At 39.9% G+C, this 19,806-nt stretch overlaps 1 protein-coding gene across 3 annotated transcripts in view; it reads left to right on the forward strand.

The window, feature by feature from the left end:
- GYPC (glycophorin C (Gerbich blood group)) overlaps positions 1–19,806 on the forward strand; it is a 35,655-nt gene that overhangs the window by 8,344 nt on the left and 7,505 nt on the right. For all 3 annotated transcript variants that reach the window (XR_007904451.1, XM_051786983.1, XM_051786982.1), the window contains exon 2: positions 19,241–19,291. Coding sequence is in view for 2 of the 3 variants with exons in the window: in XM_051786983.1 (XP_051642943.1) it covers positions 19,241–19,291 (51 nt within the window). In the remaining variant the exon portion in view is untranslated. The remainder of the gene's footprint in view (positions 1–19,240; positions 19,292–19,806) is intronic.

Raw genomic sequence — 19,806 nt, forward strand, 5'->3', positions numbered from 1 at the left:
AATCCTGCCAGTGGGAAGGAAGAAAAGAACAGGCCAGGAAGACATAAATTTTTCCCTGTTACCCTCTGGGCTGAGGCTTTGTTTCCTTTGGGAGTTGTCCCCTCTTCCACTCCCTCTCCCTCTTATCTTCTCTAGTAATTTATCTTTGATCTCTCATCTTCACAATTTGCTAAGAAACAACACTTCCCCACTACAGATCTTTCCTGTCATCACACAGGAATTTTTATTTACAACCTGGGACATGCTTCTTACATTCTGGCTCACACAATTGATAGAGTTGATTATTGTCTGTCTCTCTTGAATTTCCATAATTATGTCAGGAGACTTTAATTTTTGGAGTCTGTTGTCTAAAAATCCAGTTTTCCCCTCACTGAATTATTTTAGGGACTATTTTTAGTTTAGAGAAGCTTATACTACCAGTTACTAATGGCAATTAAGTCTTTGGTGGAAACAGGGCCATATACAGGATTAGGCTGCATCTCTACAGAAAACTCTGCATGAGGTGCTGAGTACACCAGGAAAAATGAACTGCCACTGAGCACTAAGTTCCAGCTTCCCCTTTGCTTTGGGAAAAGGGGAAATCATGGGGTTTTTTACTTTTTCAAAACTACTCAGTGTGCTCTGCACACTATTGCTTTTCCTATTACTCACTCTCTATCCCTGCTCCAGTAATGAAGAAGAGTGCAGTGAATAGCTTCTGCTAACATCAACACAGCTAAGAACACCACCAGCTCAGGGAGGAGAAGGCCAGGTTGGATGGGGCTTTGAGCAACATGGTCTAGTAGAAGATTTCACTGACCATGAGAGTATGGTTGGAAGTAGATGATCTTTAAAGTCTCTTCCAACCCAACCCATTCTATGATTATACGATTCAAAGGATGATTTGTAGGTCCTTCTCATGAAGGTTGTGTCCACCTAATGGGAAGAAACCAATTCTTCAGAAACCTTGCTGATTGCCTCTGGCGCTTTACCATCTCCCACTGAAAGTTGTCTTCTCTTCCATACCTAGAGCTCAAGAAATGGCTAGTGACTGGACCCTTGATCATCCTCAAAAAAGTGAAAAAATCACCTTATATCTCCCCTTTTGTAGATCTGTATGGATCTGGTTCCTCAAGGCACCTCTGCTATGTTGCTTACTTGCCCATGCACCTCATCATATCTCCCCAGCTAATGCTCTCTCTTTCTCAAGTTAATCATCCCACACCCTGACCCAAGAATCCAGACCTCATATCGACTTGCTGTCCTGGAGGACAACCGAGAGTTCTTCAAGTCCAAACCATTACCACAAAGGCATGGTGATGCATGATGACTTGGCGTGGCAAGAGATGGAAAAGATGTTGTTGTATAGTCCCAGAAAGAAGTTGTTTTCCTCATGGCCTTGAGCCTTAGCTGAGTCTTTCCTCTGTTTCCAGTTCTCCAGCTGTCTCCTTGCTACTCATGATTAATAGCAAGCTCTTACCAGCCTTCCTCTCACATTCTTCCCGTTCCCTCTTGACAAAATAGTCTTCTTCATTGCAAAAATGTATCCTTTTTCTTTGTTTAGTCTGTAAATTTCTCAGAACAGAATTCGTCTCTCCTTCCATCTCTTTTTTAAACAAAAATCACCAAACCATTATTTGACACTTCAGTGTTCATCATTAGGGGCACTGACCTCATCTGTCTTCCAAAGTTACCTTGTCAAGTTGCTGACTCTGGACACAGATTTAGGCCTCCTGAAGCATAAAGATAAAATGTAAAAAACAATCTTAAGTATCACATCAACTGGAAATGCATATCAAGGTGGAAGGACTTTAGGGTTTTCTCCTTGAAGATATTTTCCCCCTAAATATATTTATTTGTATTCTCTGAGATAGTCTCTAGACTGTGGAGATCAAAGCAAGCTGGAAATCCAGCAGAGTTTTTTAAGTGCATTAAAGGCAGTGTGTTTCAAAGCCACATGCCTGAGCATTTAAGCACCATGGAAGAAATGAAGTAGTAGGTGGCAATACATGTAAGTATGATTGTTCTAATCTTCATACTTTTCAATTTGTCAAAGCCTAACTGTGCTACAAAGAGCCAAAATAAAGGATGCTGTGTGCACACGCAGGCACACAGGAGAGCATAAAACCGAAGGACACCAGCCAGCTTTGGGTTTTCCTTTTTAGACACATTTCTGATCTTGTAAGTCATTTACAGTGATAAGGATGTGGATTTACCAGACTTATGTGGAACCTGGTAAATCTAAGCATGGAGTGAGTGCTTCTTGGGAGATTTGAATACAGAAATGTAATTTTCTGCTGCACTTTTTTTTGCCGAGGTACAGAGTATAAAATACCATCCACTACAGAATAGTGGCACTTTCTAAATGACTACATATTGTGAATATATATATAGCTAGACTTTAATGCTCCTCACTTAGCAACTGAGAAATTATGGAAATATTTTCAAGTGTTTTCACAGAATAAAAATGAGACAAAATGAGACTATTTTTCTTTTTATTACTCCTAAGGAAATGAGAACATATTAACAAGAGATATCCACCAGATCTAACCCCTTTTCTACCATAAGTTTTGGTGTATGTTTTCTCATCAGCTCTAGCTGTAAACAGAAAGCTTCATCACCTGAGATCACCTGAGGTCCTGGCATGTAAACAAATAGTCAACCGTTTCTGTCTCCTCCTATTTCTGCAGAGCATCTCCAGAAATGCCTTACTTACTGCAAGTTATCATTGTATTGCCAAAATCAGTGCTGTTGAGATACTTGTACCTTGGACCTTGAGACTGTTCGTATTGATTTTATTGGACTTTGTATCAGATTTCAGATCTTAATTTTTTAATATTACTCTACTTGGTTTAGCTCACAGCAGCCACATCTACTATCACCACAGATTTTAATGAAGGCAAAGTAATATATCAGTGATAACTACAGCTCTTGTAGATAATACTATTGAAAACAGGGGGTAGTGGGGAGAAAATAGAGAAAAACTATGCTCCCTATATGCTCCCAAAGAAGAATATTTCTTGCTGACTCAAGATTCTTGCACATTAAGAAGAGATGTCTCTGGCTCCTGAGCTCATTCTCCCCATGGATTAATGATCCATAAGGGACTCCTTGTACCAAGGAGAAGTAAATCACCCCTCCTGCTTTTGACAGGCAGGAACACAACTAGAGAGATAAATGCTTTTGCATTTCTCTGAACTTTGCTGTTGCTCCTTGGTAAAAGATTTCCCCTTCTGGAACCCATTAAAATCTGTGAATCTCAGACAAAGATTCTTCTTCCTCCTCCCACATTCTGTGTGAGATGCTTAATCTCTGCTTCCTGGAGACATAACCATTTGTGAGCTGGAAACAGCATGAGCTGAGCCCTTCTGCTCTCGCAGTACCTCCTCTGATTTCCTTTGCTTGCGATGAATGAAACCTTTCATTTCAACAGCATCTGACTTGTGTCAGAAGGTTTATGACTGCAGCAACAATGGGATGGCAGAAAGGGATGTAACTGTTTAAAATGTGTCATTTCTAAATAAGTAAAGATCAGCTTTGAGCACAGGGAGAAAGTAAGAGGAGGTATGACTGCATGACACTATTTTTAAGAAAAAAAAATGCTGCCTAGGCTTCTCCCCCCTACTTCTCTCCATTACTTGCATTTCCTTTAAGGGAAAGGTCATGCCTTCTTTCCCGGGCTGCTACAAGCCTTCCCTAGACAGGAAGCATATCCTGTGTCCTGTTTTCTCTAGAGGCTAGTAGCAGAGCAGATGGGAGTACAATTTCCACACTGCTGCTTCCACGGTGCTGTTTTTAAGTGACCTGAGTACTGAATAGCTGAGTAAATCTCCCTCCCTCTCAAACATGGTGCAGCCCCAGGGCCCTGCAGGGCCTGGTAGCTTCTGGAAATGGCCAGAGAGAGTAATATAAGCTACTCCCTTTGGAGGTCTGGATGCCTATTTTTGTTAGATGCGAAACGGCAGCAGTCATCGGTGGTGAGAGGGAAGCACATGTTCTGTAATTAAAAACTGTGTCTATGATTTATTCCAGAGAAGAGGGGTGTATTTTCCCCCTTGAATGAGAAAAAGAGGCTTGGAAACTGGAACACGTAGAACATGCCATTTTCCACCTAAGTGATTTCCTTCACAGCTCTCACCTGAGAAGAAGCTCTCAAGCCCTAAGGGATCAACCCTTCCCCATCATGCCCGGCTGCCTGCAGCACAGAGCAAGGTCTGGGACTTGTGGGTGGCTGAGGGAAGTCTGCCAGGGAAAAACTTATAAATGCTGGTGTTCAACTTTGCAATTGATTTTATTTTCCACTGTTTGGCACTTCAAGGTAACAGCTTGCTGTCTGTGGACATGAGCATCCATATCCCTAAGAGGATAATTTGTTCCTGCTCCCCTGCCCCTCCTTCAGGCCCCCACTAAACATATCCTGGATGAGGGGAGATATAGCAAGAAATTCAAACTCAGTCCCTTGACAGGTGCAAAGCCATGGCATGCCAGCTGTGGTCAAGGGCCATATGTCTCTCCAGACTTCCAGGGCCACACATATCTGTCATTTCCATTCCCCATCCTTGCTGAAATATTTCCAATCCATCTTCTAGGTAATGGGATTTGGTGCCGATTTTTCCCATCCTTTGTTTCACTGCCATTGCACAATGAAGTGATGTTGTAGCATAACCACAGCTGCCTGTGTGTCTTCCCTAACCCTCACCAGCTGTCTGTTAGGTTATACCATTATTAAGGAGAAGAGACTTTTCAAGGAGAAGAGACACTATTATTAAGGAGAAGAGACTGCCACCTCTTCCCATCTGCTACAGAATCCATGACAAGTGATTGCCAACATGGGTTTGATCCTGATGGCTGGATTTTCTTGACTAACTAGGACTTAAAATCTTCTTCAGCTCTGTCCATGAAAGTGCAGTACAAAGCATGGAGCCATTGGTCCATCTTACCCATTAGAGCCAGTAGCAGATGCTTAATGGAGAGTTAAGTACAGGGCAACCATCAAGGGATCTGAGGAATGGGAAATTCTTGAGCCAGAATTCGTAATTCAGTGTTTAAAGGGTTGCCTTGGGGTATAAAAGCTTTTGCATTTACCAGAGTTTCTCATATGAAATACTTTAACCTCCTGCTCACATCCAGGCTCGGTGCTTGGCAGGACTGAGTTTTGCCTTCCCCTCTTCTTGAATGAGCTGTTTTAAATTGTAGTTGAAGGAATTCAACCTTCAGAGCTCAGCATTATTGAGCGCACAGCTGGTGGCAGGGAGCAGGGCACTCCGCTGCCCAATTTCCCCAGGTAATCCCAGTGCCTCCAGGAGTGTGTGACCGTGACTTTATCATTTTGTCCCTTCCAACATCCACCTGTGCAGCCACTGCCCACTCCAGCAATGGTAAATGCTGTTGCCTGAAGCCAGCTATGCAACTCAGCACAGCATAAGGGTGCCAGTAAGCCTAACCCCTGTCTGGGAATGCAGTCGGGATAGGGAATGTCACTGCCACTCCTTCTTCCCTCCACAGGTAGCAGAGCTCCTACCTGTCAGGCAAAAATGTCCAGTGGAAGGCTTTAGGGAGATAAAGCCAGATGGCTGTGTATGTCCCTTCTTCACAAAGCATATGCATCTCCTAGGGAGCATTTCTTGCTGACTGTCTCCTAAAGGGACTCACAAGAGCACAGAAGCTAGAAAGACAAGTCTTAGAGCTTCTGCCTGTGTGTTTAACACTCATGGGAGTGACAGGGGCACAGGGAAAGACTACCATGTCTTATAGAAATAGCCTAGTAGAGTTAGAAACACAGACATTCAGGTCTTCTGGAAGAAGGAATTAAATTTTACAGAGAAACCCTGTAAAACTGTGGGCTGTTTTATTCATTTCTTTAAGTTTTCTATTCCATCTACACAGATGGAACCAAAAAATGCAAAAGAGAAGTGGGCTTTACTCCTCTGTCTTGTAACAGATGCATGCTTGTGTCCAAGCCTTGCTGTGGCATGAAGCACAGCATAGTTCCCCCTGAAATAAAATGCAGCTCACACATATCTCAGGGTGGAACTTGGCTCTTAAACAAAATTTAATGGGAGTCTGCTCTGGCTGAACTCTACTTATGACTTCATATTTTCCAGGACTGTGCTAGTGCTGTTGGCTTGCTCATTTTTCTTTTTTTTTTTTTTCTCCATTCTCCTTATACTAATAGGTGTTTCAGTGGGATAACTTGACCTTAAGACACTGTTCCAAAGCAGACCTCTCTGGTCTTGGATATGTTATGCAAGTGCTTTGAGAAATTTGCAGGCTCTCTCATGAGTGCTTGAGAAGGCAGATTTTTGCAACCTGTTAGGCAGCATCAACTGGTAAATTAAACTGGAAAACTGGAAAGCAGAGAAGTGGACAGAGGCTGTCTGTGATGTTCCTGGTCCTTGGTTCTGTTATGTTTCTCATATTCATTGAATAGAATTTTTAAAACTTTCTCCATTGGCCCTACTGAGCAGTTCAGAGGTGTGAGAACCCACTTCAAAGGGAGCAGAAGCAGTTTAGTGGTGAGAGCTTTTGCAAACCCCACCTTGTATGTGTGCCACTTGGTGTTCCATGTTGTGTATTGGGACAGTGCCCTGCTTTGAGACAGAAGAGCCAGCAGTGACTGCTGCTGCTGGGCCACAAAGCCTGATCACTCCTGATTCACCTGCAGAAGAGCAGCATACCCATAGGAAGGCGGGTACAGGGTAACAGTTCTGCCCTAGGGTCCTTATTTTGACAGCTGAGAAAGGGGCCATATTTCTTAATGCATTTCAATATATTCTTACACAAGGAAGACCAAGCCCAATTTTTTCCATGACCTTCTAGAGCTACTGCAGTTCAAAGGAGTCACTGGGCTGTGAATATCTGGAGTTTTCTGTTCTGCTGAGAGTACCATTGAAAAGAAATCTTCAGATTTCACCACCTGTTTTTCTCCTTATGCTTTTCTTCTTGGGGGTTTGCTTCTTCTGAGTGTAGATTTATGATGTATATCACCCACCCAAAAGAGCATTCCTGCTTTCTGCCCTCTCTGTCTGCACCTACCAAATCCCTCCCTATTAACAGATAACTGACAGTCAGACTACACGGTGATTTGGATCAATTTTCTTATTGCAAATAACCTCCTACAGTATATAGTAAATATAAGTAAATAAATAAATAGTAAATGGAGGAAGGGGTTTTCCTTTTAATTTTCTTCTGGATCAACTTGGAAGGAAAATGTTTAGGAACAAGAATGCCCTTTGCTGCAGAAATGTAGCAGCCAGCTCAAATCACAACAATTCACTCACAGCTTTCCTGAATGTGTATTTCATGTATTTAGGAAAGGAGCAGCCCAAAGGCTTTACTGTAAGTGATAAATAATTTGGTCAGAGAAGTACCATAGCAAGCATTTGTTGCTATTGAAAACTACTAGACCATATTTCTTTGCTTAATGACACACATTAATCCTCCATTGAAATTTCCAGGGCTGTCCAAGCTGAATCTGGCTTTAAAGGTTAAAGATACAGTCCAAAATATAAAAAATGTATCATTCTGACCAAAGAAAGGAGCTGAAAAAAGTCTCAGCAACATTCCTTTGTTTTTTTCTTCGCTGTTTAAACTAAGGATGTCATCTACAAGCTTTGAAATGGTTTCAAAAACATGACATTTTTTTAATTGGTGACCAAAATATGAATAATATCCAAGTACCCACTGCTACTTCTGTTTTCAGTCCAGTTTCCTAATGAAATGAGTCTTATGTGTTCCTGCTGTCTATCTGTCTGCTTAATCGTCTGTTCATCCATCTGTCACTGCTCATCAAGAACTTCTGGATCCACTGACCAGTTTCAACCAGATTTGAAAGAGAAGCAGAAGTGCCAGAAATTATAATCATTCTCCAGGTTGTATGAAAGTCAACACTGTCTACAGAGAGCCATTTGAGTGAACAGGAACACAAAAAGGACTCCTTATTAGGAGATAAAATGAAATTAAGTTCTTTTCTAGTCAGGAATGTGGTAGCATCAAATTTTGCCATGGTAAGTTTGCTTCCATAAACATGACTGCAATTTAACAGCCAAAACACAGAGAATAAGACACCATTTAAGCATCTATAGAAGACATCCAGCCCTTCTGACCATGGCATTTTGAAAGCTCTACAAAAAAAGGCTCTCAGTAATTTATAGCAAGACTAAGCCTTCAGCACAAGCTTTGGAAAGGGATGGCTAAGAACTGCTAACAGTAATGGTTGGGATTTATTTTCCATAATTATAGACTCTAGAAAGCTGGGTTTCTAATTGAAGCTATTCTAAATTTGCTTATTTATTAATGGGAAGGAAATTCCCACACCATACTCCAGGATTCACCACACCTCTGTTGAGTTTGAATAGATCTTCTTGCAAAAATGCATGTCATAACAAAACAGAACAGAATAGAATGTTCCAGTTGGAAGAGATCCACAACAATCATCTAGGCCAACTGCCTACTAGTGTCCTCTCTGCAGCATCGGTGGAGACAGATGAGATCATACAGACTCCTTTCTAGCATTCAAACATCTTGTTAGGCTGGTTATTAGCTTTCCACCTACATGGTACTTACAATTCATGTTTTGTTGGGAGAGAGGAGCATTAGTAAAAAACTGTTAATTAATCTCACAATGTAAGTCCTGTGCTGAAAAATATTCAGTATATGGTTTCAATCAAGGTCCTTTCCTGCTTAGCTGTTAATGTGTTCAATATGCTATTTGTCAAACAATGCCAGATAACTGTCCAAAAATAATACACAAACAAACCTTTTTGTATTTTTTTTCACTCTTTTTAACAATTATTGCACAATCTGTCCAGAATTGCTCAGATGAATGATAGATGGTAAAGAAGTTTTGCTAAAATTGCTCAATTCAATTCAGACAGCTTGGACTGATACATAAATGCTTTTCAAATAATAAAATGGGCTTTGTCTTTAGAGCAGATATGCAAAAGAAATCTGCATATTCATTGAAGAATCCTTGGAAAATAAGAAATGTTGTTGCCTTGAGCTACTATTTGCCTTGCAAGTTTCTAAGGTGTTTCAGTATGTTTTATTTTCTTTTTTTAATATACTCAATATTCAAAGCATTTGGAAGATTGTTTCCACTACAGATATCTCCATTAATAATATTAACCTCAACAGTGCTCCAGGAAAGATCTCTGTGTCCCTGAAGAGCATATGCTAAACATCCTGACATTTCCACTTGCAACACATAGTAGAGAGTGCCTTAGGCAAGCACTGCTGTATGAGCTGGATGTAGCTGAATACAATTCTTATCAAATAAGTCAGTGGATGGAGCACAGAGAATTCTCATTTCCAAGAATTATCACTTGTTGGACTGCTTTGCTATAAAATATTGGGGGTGGGAATGAGACATAGTGGAAGAAAATTGACCATGCTGGTAAAATGATTATACTTTTCTAAGGATAGGAGCTTGGTGCTTCATTCTTTGAACTGTTACAGTAATATCTTCGTGCATGACTGCAGGCTTTCACCAGATTTCAGGTGATTTCTAGATGCCATCACCTGTAGCTTGATCATATCACCTCTAATTTAAGCACAAGGTCAAGTTTTTTCATCTCAAAGTAAGAAAAAGACATTTATCAGCTTTAATATAATAACTGCCATGTTTCTATCCTAGCATGTCAGTGTTCATTACAGAATCACAGAATATGTCGAGTTGGAAAGGACCCACAAGGATCATCATGTCCAACTCCTGGCTTTGCACAGGACCATCCCCAAGAGTCACACCATATGCCCAAGAATACTGTCCAAATGCTCCTTGGACTCTGTCAGGCTTGGTGCTGTGACCACTTCCCCGGGGAGCCTGTTCCAGTGCCCAACCACCCTCTGGGTGAAGAACCTTTTTCTAATATCCAACCTAAACCTCCCCTGACACAACTTTAGGTCATTCCCTCAGTTTCTGTCACTGGTCACCACAGAGAAGAGATTAGTGCCTGCCTCCCCTCTTCCCCTCACAAGGAAGTTGTAACTGCAATGAGGTCTCCCCTCAGTCTCCTCCAGGCTGAACGCACCAAGTGCCCTCAGCTGCTCCTCATACGTCTTCCCCTCAATGCCCTTCAACCATCTTCGTTGCTCTCCTTTGGACACTCTCCAATAGCTTTATATCTTTCTTATATTGTGGTGCCCAAAACTGCACGCAGTATTCAAGGTGAGGCCGCGTCAGTGCAGAGCAGAGCGGGACAATCCCCTCCCTCGACTGACTGGCAATGCTTTGCCTGATGCCCCCAGGACACGGTTGGCCCTCCTGGCTGCCAGGGCACTGCTGACTCATATTCAACTTTCCATCGACCAGGACTCCCAGGTCCCTTTCTGTGGTACTGCTTTCCAGCATCTCATTCCCCAGTCTGTATGTACATCCTGGGTTGCCGCATCCCAGGTGCAGAATCCAGCACTTTCATTTGTTAAACTTCATACAATTGGTGATTGTCAAGCCCTCAAATTTGTTGAGATCTCTTTGCAGGGCCTCCCTGACTTCCAGGGAGTTGAAAGTTCCTCCCAGTTTTGTGTCATTTGCAAACTTACTCAGTATCCTTTCCAGTCCTATGTCTAAATCATTTATGAAGATATTGAAGAGAACTGGGCCTAATATGGAGCCCTGTAGAACCACACTAGTGACAGGTCACAAGTCTGATGTCACCCCATTCACTATTACCCTCTGTGCTTGATCCATGAGCCAATTGCTCGCCCACTGCGTGATGTGTTTATCCAGCTGTGTGCTGGACATTTTGTCCAGAAGGATACTGTGAGAGACAGTATAGAAAGCTTAGAACAAGCTTTCTGCCAGCAACAGAACCAGTGAAACGCTCTTGCTTTTAGATTTATGCCTCTGCCCTCTAAATCCCATCTTCTGCATACACTGGCCCCCTACCTCAGCAGCTCCCCATCAGGAGGGGAAGCACCTTGCTGTAGCTCCTCTAGATCTACGTGCATGATGGCTGGAAAGCATGTATTTACTGAAGAACTGACTGCTACTGCTAAATAGAGCTTTAAAATGCTGAGCCCTTGCTGCCTTTTCTTCACTGCTGGATTACTCTAGTCTACCTTTTCTCTCCAGTCTACAGTTGTCATGAAAATTGAAGCAAAATTCTTATCTTTGCCTGCTTTTCCTTTAAAACAGTTGGAGTCGAATAATGGAGTCAAAATCTGTGAAGGTTACAAGGACAGCCTGACCGATAGCAGGAGTAGAAAAAAAGAATGCAAAAATGTTGTCAAGTGTATTTGATGGAAATATTTCAAATACTAACAAATGCTTCAGACTGTCTTGGTTAAGGAAACTAACCTTAACTAATGTTTGTGTTAGTGCCAAATCCATAAATGCTTAGTACCATGTCCATAAAAAGGGTATGTTTCTAATGTAAACTAAACCCTAATCTTGAGAAGTTTTTAAGGTCATAAAATGAAACATAACATTGAGAAACAGAGATCACCTTATCCTCTTATGACATGGTCAAAAGGCCTGAGAGTCAGGTCTGAGGCTGGTAGACCTGTTAGTTACAAATTAAAAGCTTGTCTTGGTAAATAGTTACAAGTAGCTTAGCAGTTAAGTTGTCTTACTGTATCATATAACATATTTATGCAAGGGGTTGGGAAGGAATTATCATGTCTTCCAAGATCTCTTGGCCTCTGGCTTTTCAGTGAAAGTTTCTGGCTCAAATTTTTATGCTTATATTTCTGGCACGCAAAGTTTAGGTCAGCGGGGTGTGCTGCTTTCATGCACTGTCTCTCAAGAATTACAAATATCAGTTACAGGTTGTCAGATGAGCTTTTGCTGTGTCCATAGTCAGGTGCTTTGATTGCCTATGATCACCTGCAACATTTGCAATGGTTAATCAATTAATCCAGGGACTCCTTTCTGTTTAGCTTTGATCTCAGTGAAAGAGCAAAAGCCTGGTTTTTTCCTTTTTGATTCAATAAAAAATGACTAGAGCTTGAAATTGTTGACTTTGGAGGAAAGTGAGACAGAAATTATTTGGCAGATTCACTGGATATTTATGTTTCTTTCAAAACCTTCCCAATTATAAAGCCCTCAAAAGCAGTACTCTGTTCTGAAGAAGAGAGAAGAGGTGGGAGGAGGAGAGACACGTGCAGGAAAATGTCCTGCTCATGGCCTGTATGTTATGGATTGATTCATACCCCCTTTGTCACTCCTTCTTCAATGAAGCAATTCCAGGTCAATTTATCTTCCCCAGCAAAATGTTGTACATGAGCTGGCTTTGATGGCTGTAGCAGAAAGATGTAAATGATGGCTTGGTTGCATTAACATATTTCCATGGAAGAGTAAGGAACTTTTTGCAGTGATATAACTATACGCGAGGCAGACAAAACAGAACACAACTTCCAAATTCCCATATGCAGCATTTTTTGAAATAGATTAGACCTTCTTCCAGGTCCTCATACTTCATGCACCTTTGTTCTTCAGACATTGAGCAGCTTTCCAATGAGATCACAGCAAAAACCAGCCACCATACATGAGCAGCAAGTTCACTGCTGGGTGGTCCTTGGTGGCTTCCCCCATCTCATCTCTAAAGACAAGATTTCTACAGCATCCTTTTGTGAGCTTCATTGCCCCAGTGCTAGGGAGGCAGCTACTTCCTCTTGTTGCTTTCTGCTCTGAGCTTCTGCCAACCCTGAAACCTTCTGACCCTTCCTCATGCTACAAGCAGAGACAGAACCACCTACACTTTTCTGGTGATTTTTTACTGTATATTTACATCTGCGTGAATACACAGGACAGAATAAATATTTGTTACCAGCTACTCGGAGCAAAGAGCTAAAGTCTCTAGTAATTGTAAAGTAATTAAAAAAAAAAAAAGGAATATGTGGTTTGAACTGTTCAAACTGAAAGGGGAAAGGAGAATTTGAGGGCATTGTCAGATCTTTTTGGTGACAAACAGAAAAGTTTAGTTTTAAAACAATCTGTGGGTTTTCCAGGTTATATAACCCTTTAAAACACCATTTTCTTCCCTTTTAAAATTTGATAGGATTTTTTAATTTCAAAATATAGAATATCTCTTCACTTTTAAAAGATCTATATTATTTTTTAACCTAAAATAATTTCCCAAGTTTCATTAACATTTTCTCCTTGTCCCTCTTATCATTAAGGGATATCATATGATTACTTTTTGACAAGATGACTTTTAGTGTATCTCTCCATCTCTGATTTTCCCTAAGACCCAAGGGCAATTCAGCTTCATAAAAGAAGAAGAAACTGTGTCAGGAAAGCCATTACTTCCTCAAACATTTTAAAATGTATTTTGTCTTATTTACTTTATAACATTCTAGAATGGTGGAAAAATATTTTGCTCACATTGTATACCACAATCAAATGAGAACTGCTAAAATTGTGTGGCAATCCTAATCTAATTAAACTAATTTCATAAATGCCTTTTATCCTCATTGTATCAAAAGTCAAACAGACCTTTGTTTTATTTGAATGAAACTGTACTTTGTCTCCTCAGAATTAATGGCAAAGTACTTGCTAGCTAGGATAGCAAGAGAATTGAGCCCAGTGCATTTTAATTTCATAAATATTTTTAATCTGCATGATTTACCTTACATTTGCAACACAGTCCATTTACTTCCCCAAAAGATCATGTAGTTGTTGTTGTTATATGTCGCTATTATTGTCCTTATAATAATTTAGTATACAAATGGAAGCCAAATTGTTCTGTCTCTTTTCCAGATTGACAGATGAGAAACTGTTCCTTAATTTTGAAAGAACAGCCTTGATGTGTTTCATTGTCTAATGGGAGATGGTGATGGCTTTTTCAGCAGAATATGTCAAATTGATGGGTTTAGGCTGATGACCCTTTGGGATAAGAAATACCAGCTCTGGCAGGGCACTGCAGACTTACTGGCAAATATTAAAATAGGTAATGACTTTTTTTTTTTAATTCAGAAAGGCCTCACTGAGAGGCATCTGATATTGTAACACAGGCCAGAGAGCAGCTTGAGCAATTAACATATTTCTAACATGAAGTTTTCAGGAGTTGGTTTGACTCATTTTTACACACGCAATTGCACTGAACCAGTTCTAACTCTAGCTTGTAAATTAAATCAGTGTGCTGAGGTTAATAGATTAATGATTTTCTCATGAATGCAGTGTGTTGGCAAGGCACAAACATAAACCAAAGGGCAAGAAGGACATACCACAGTTGCATAAACAATGGAGGTGTTAAGACTTCATTAGTTCTTTCATACTAAATGTGTGGTAAGAAAAGTCTTGCATCAGTGAAGACAACAGGGACACATTAAGACCTGCTTTTACAGTCAAGAGGAACAATGGCTGCAGAAGGGCATAAAAAGAACAAAAAGAGCCCCTGGGAAAGGAACAGTTATAATAAATACATTTTTATATACAGAATATAAATAAAATAAAAATTGCGATAATTATAGTAAAGGTTTTTAACAAGTTCAAAAGCTTCCTGGTAGAGTCTGTATAGTCCTCAATGCCCTCAAAAGTTTATAATTACTAGGAATGCCCTGGGAAGGAAATGACTGCCTTAAGGATCTCAGCCCATCATTCACATAGATTGAATGAATTTCAAGCACTTCTTATGTAATGAACAGGCACACCGAGAGAAAATAGGTTGCCCAAGAAAGCACTTAAAGACTTACTTGAGAGCAATTTAGCAGCCAAGGCTTTGTCTGAAATTGTAACCAAGCAGTCAGCAGTGGAGCGTCATGATGGCTGAGGTTGCAAAGACTCAAAAGCACAAGCTTGTGGGTAGGAGAATCTTGAAAGGCAGGAGCAGGGGCAGTGCTGCCTCACTGCTGTTGAGTGGCTTTGAAAACTGTGCTGTAAAAGCTGCTTATCACACATTGATATCTGTATACTCCGCTTGACAAACTCACTCCAAAACCCTGGTATCACCCACTGCTGCGTGGTAATCGTGACATAAGCTTCAATCTCAGGCTTTTCTTTCTCTACTCAACACTACCATCTTTAGTTTGGAACTTTATCTCAGGAAATTACAGAGGCCTTGATAAGTTTGAGGTAAGGTCTATGTTATCCCATTAAATTGCCCGTGTGGATTACACAGCAGATATTTGGTGACATTCTGCAGGATGATTCCCATGCAGTCCTGTCAAATATGCCAAATGGGATCCTTTGGCAGGTCTGGTTTTCCTTTCATGCCTTTTCCATGTGTAAATCCATAACAAACAAACATATAGGTACTCAGATTTCTAACTGAAGTGCTAACTGCAAAACCGCTAAGGGTGCAAATACTGCATTTTTTTCTGGAAAACTCTTTTAGCAGGCAAAAACAATGCCCAAAAATCAGAAAGCTTGAAGCTCTCTGCAAGTGCATCCTATGTTTCACTGACAGGAGCCACCAAAGCACTTAAAAGTTTTCTGCAAGCAACAGGATCTAAACTCTGAGCTTTCTATGCTGAATGGGAGAAAGCATTTGCGGAATGAACATGCCCCTTCCCATGAAGGCCCATCACCATGTAAGTTGAATGGTCAGTCAGTTTGAATGCCTCAACATGGTTTGGCCTCTGAAGTAGCTCACTGACAAGTCTTATAGCTTTATCAGGATTCCTATAATACTTCGTGTTTTCCTAAAAGACCTGTTTCCTCGTGTCACAAAATCATGCCAAGACCTCAGTTTTCATCTCCAAAGCACATTTTGTCTTTGGTATTGCAAATAAAGGCTTGAAAGTACTACTTAAATGAAGCTCGGATATAAAAGTAAGGGTAAATTAAAAAAAATTAAATTATTTTAAGAACCAGTGTCAGAATTTTGAACAGGAAGTGATTTATGGCTTTTAGTTGTTCAAATTTGCAATTTATAGAAGAAAATAAACTATTACAACTGCCAGAGATCTGCATAGTAAAACTAGGAGAGCACCGAACCTCCAACAAACACTTTCACTGCTGGACCTACCTCCTTCAAACAAGTTCTCCTCTACCAAAGTGAAACAGGATAGGTTTAAATTAGGGGGGGAAAGCTACCAAAATTCATAAAATCAAGTTTGGTTGGAAAATTGCACCTAGAGGAGGCGATTTAACAAATTTACCAACAAATTTAACAAGAAAAACTAACCACTGGTTACCTTAAAATACATACAAGTTGTACTGTTTTTTCACCTTTGCAGCAAAAAGCCAGAGATCTTCAATATTTAAGTCAGGAATATTCCTGGGACTTTCAGAGACTCCTGCCTTCTCAGCAGGATGTGATTGATGAGAATGAGACAGGTAGCAATTGTTCTATTGCAAAAATTCCTTATCTGTAAGTCTATGGGCAGAACTGAAATTTGTCAAATTTCAGGTCGTGACACAAAGGTATTTCTTTCCCTTCATTCTTACTTTTAGAAACACTTTCTAACAACAGATAATTTGATTTGTATATTTGATTCTTGATTTAGTCAACTCATTCTGATGGCCAGAAATTTTATGAAAAACAAGTTTTTCTATTTTTTTTTTTATTTCTGTGTGTCATGGTAACCAGTGGCAGTAAATAACAACACTGTCTAAACACTTTCAGGACCAGATTTTATCTGGATAAGGGCCAGTATAACAGTGAGAGGAAGCTTTGCAAGGACAATTTAGCAGCAGATAACACAAAAGATGTCCTTGAAACAAAGGAAAATAATCAAAACAGGTGCAAGATCATCAATTGAAACACAGACCTCTGAGCACTCTGCATGGGAAGAAGAGCAGAATAAAGAAAGTACAGGGCCAAAGCCATTGCTGAGCTAGAAATTCCATCAGTATGTTTGATATGTTTTCTCCCTCAGAAAGGGAAGATTCAGTCCTATAATAATGCAGTGTGTTTCTCACATAGACTGAGTTTAGAGAGACCATGCTGAGGTTCCTGGCCAGCCATGGATTCCCTCTGGACAGCGACTGCTGTCTCACTCCTGGTCAAGGAAGAGATTCTCATTTCATCACACATGCCTTGCATGTTCCTCAGTCATGTTTCATGAAGGGTGATACTGCCTGAATCTTGAACAACACTGATACTTTTCACCCTTGCTTATCGATCTTGTGATACTGCCATGAATCACATAGCTATTTTTGGACAAAGTGAAATTTCAGGGACTGTGAGACAGGGATTAACAGTGTCTCTGTCTTCTCCATCATCATTGCTCCTAAACTGATCTGGGGAGCAGACCTTGGAAACATCTGGCCACTGGTGGTAGCTGCAATGTTCTGGCACTCTGGATGATGAAGCAAAATGTTGTCTGAGAGGACAGCAAGCTTTTTTTTGTGGTCAAAAGTGTACACACATAGGAGTAGTCAGATCCTCATGCTTGCAGTAAAATGAGAACTGTGTCGAGTGAAGCCACATCACAGTGTTTGCTAGTTACTGAATGGCACAGCATTGCGAGGTTAACAGACCAGTGCCAGGTACAATAGTTTAAGACAAGTCCAGGACTTTTTTGCAAACTTAAAAAGCACAGTATGGAAATGAAAACTTTTTTGCAAAGTGATGACACTGTAATCCATTATCAAAAAGCACTGTGGTAGAAAGTACTAGAGATAAGGCACCTGCTTGTTATCTGAGTCTGAGAGGCACCTGGGAATGCCAGGTAAGAGCAGAGAGTTACTCATAAACCTTTTTATAAATAAAGGGATACTAATTTGATCTGGAATTAATGTTTGGAAGCAAGTTGTGTAGCTAGGGAAGCACTTGAGAATTCACACCTTCAAGTATTTGATTGCTGTAGAGGAGCCTGGGTTTTTGGCATGCAGCATATATTTGGTGTGTAAAGAAATACTGAGCAATATGACCTTGAGGCAATTAATCTCTTCTGAGGTACATGGATTTTGAATGAACATAGGCATAATTATAGTTTTTAAATTACACAAGGCATACTTGCTCTTTCCATCAATGTATAGATTGAAGAAAGTGTGGGAAGGATCTCTAGGGGAGAGAAAGGCACTCCTACTTTCTAGAAAAAGCATCTCCCATGTTTGGGAAGAGCTGGATCCTTTGAATCTCAGCTCTCCTCATTTTGTTGCAAACTGATATTACAGTCTGGTCATGAGTAAGGAGAAAACTGTTAATAATATCTTAACCTGAATCATACATATAGAGAGAGCCAGAGAACTTCTCTATCTACTGCATTTACCAAAGGCAAATAAAAAGGAGTTCTCACATAAAGGTATTCCTCTGGTTTGAAAACCAGTATAATTTAGAATTATATAACTGGTACAAAACTAAACAAAGAAATTAGTGCCCTGTCATAAACTTAGAGTGGAAAAACTCCAGGAGCTCATCATACCCTCAGATATCCACAAAATTCAGGACTATGTGGGCTAATACTAGTGGCATGAAATAAGGAGGTAAAAATAATTCCGAATTGTACCCTGATCAATTAAGTTAGTGAATAAATGCTTGTCTGCATGTTTTTACTTTTACTTAAGGTCTATATCAAACAATAAGGAGAGAAATATCCTCACTAGTTTTTGGAATATTTTTTCATCTCCCCTTTAAATAGCTTCAGCTTTTTAGATGTTTTGGGTATTCTTAGTAAGTGCTATAATTAAGATTAATTCAAATTCTAACCATTCTTTCAGAAGCTTACATTTCAGACCAGTTTCTTACTTTTCAAAAAGACATGGTCAGGTAATTCTCTAATTATAAAGTTTTCGGGTTTTTTTATAAATTATAATCCAGCAAAGATCATAATTTGATTTATCAGCAGTGAGTTCAGACTTACTCTAAGTGGGGACTGTTTCATACCACATGTAACAGGCTTGCCTTGATTCCAAATATAAGCTTAAAAGAAAACAAATGGTAAGTTTAAAAACAGGATATTGCAGATAGATAAATACTAATTGAAATCAATACAGCCAGATTAATTTGAATCAAATCAAGATCCAGACCATACTCTGAAGAGCCATAAATGGGAAAATAAATAGACATCAACTTTTTTTTCCCCCAAAACTACCTTTCTGAGAGTAATCACAGTGCCTAAATGCTCTTAATTTAATCATTCACTAGAGGATGTTACAGGTAAGTGCTCATAATAAACAGTAGGTGTTTCCCTGAGGGCCATGATAGTTTACATAATGTGCTAGCTATTTATTTTCCAGTGTAATGGTGACAGAAAACTGTTACAGTACAGCTAACTCTAATGTGAAATTTCATAAATATCTTTTGCTAACTAGAGATAAGTTCTGAGTTTCACAGGTTAAAACAATACAGCACCATCACTACAGTCACTGCTGCTACATATGATTCAATTCCTTTTTTTTAATTAACTTTTGTATGTTCTATTCTATTTATAGATGGAGACATTGAGATCCTCACAGCTGGAGCAGATGTGGCTGTTATTGGAGGTAAGTAGCAGACCATACTAAGCAGCACCATAAGAATTAAAATAGCAGGTTGTTTGCATTTTGCAAAACCTCTGCTTTGCTGACAAGACAACAGGAGTGGCCCAATTAGAGTTAATTAGGCCAGTGGGAAATCTGCTCCCAGAGGGGCTATTGGCAAGATAACGAGATGAGATAATGAACATAAACCATATACTGAGCAGTACCAATCCCATCCATTCTCCTTTTTAGGACAAAATACCTAGCAGTCCAATAGCAAAGTCAGTGTCTGATACCCTTCATTATTCACTGGGTCAGGCTTGTCCTTTAATACAGAACTGATGTAGCACCTTTGATTCGAGCAATGTTAGCTCATAGCAGCTGACCCTTTATTGTTACAGAATTCACCGCTGTATATTTCCTGGTGTTTCATTAAAGCTCTCTCATGCATTTAAACTAAATACAGTTGTCAGAATAAATGAGGAAGGCTATGGTCATGGAGAGAACCTGTCTTTTTATTTTTATTGTGTTTGTTCATT

Source organism: Manacus candei, unplaced genomic scaffold (assembly GCF_025592945.1).
Source record: "Manacus candei isolate 608988 ecotype Guabito, Panama unplaced genomic scaffold, ASM2559294v1 h1tg000023l, whole genome shotgun sequence".
Taxonomy (NCBI): domain Eukaryota; kingdom Metazoa; phylum Chordata; class Aves; order Passeriformes; family Pipridae; genus Manacus; species Manacus candei.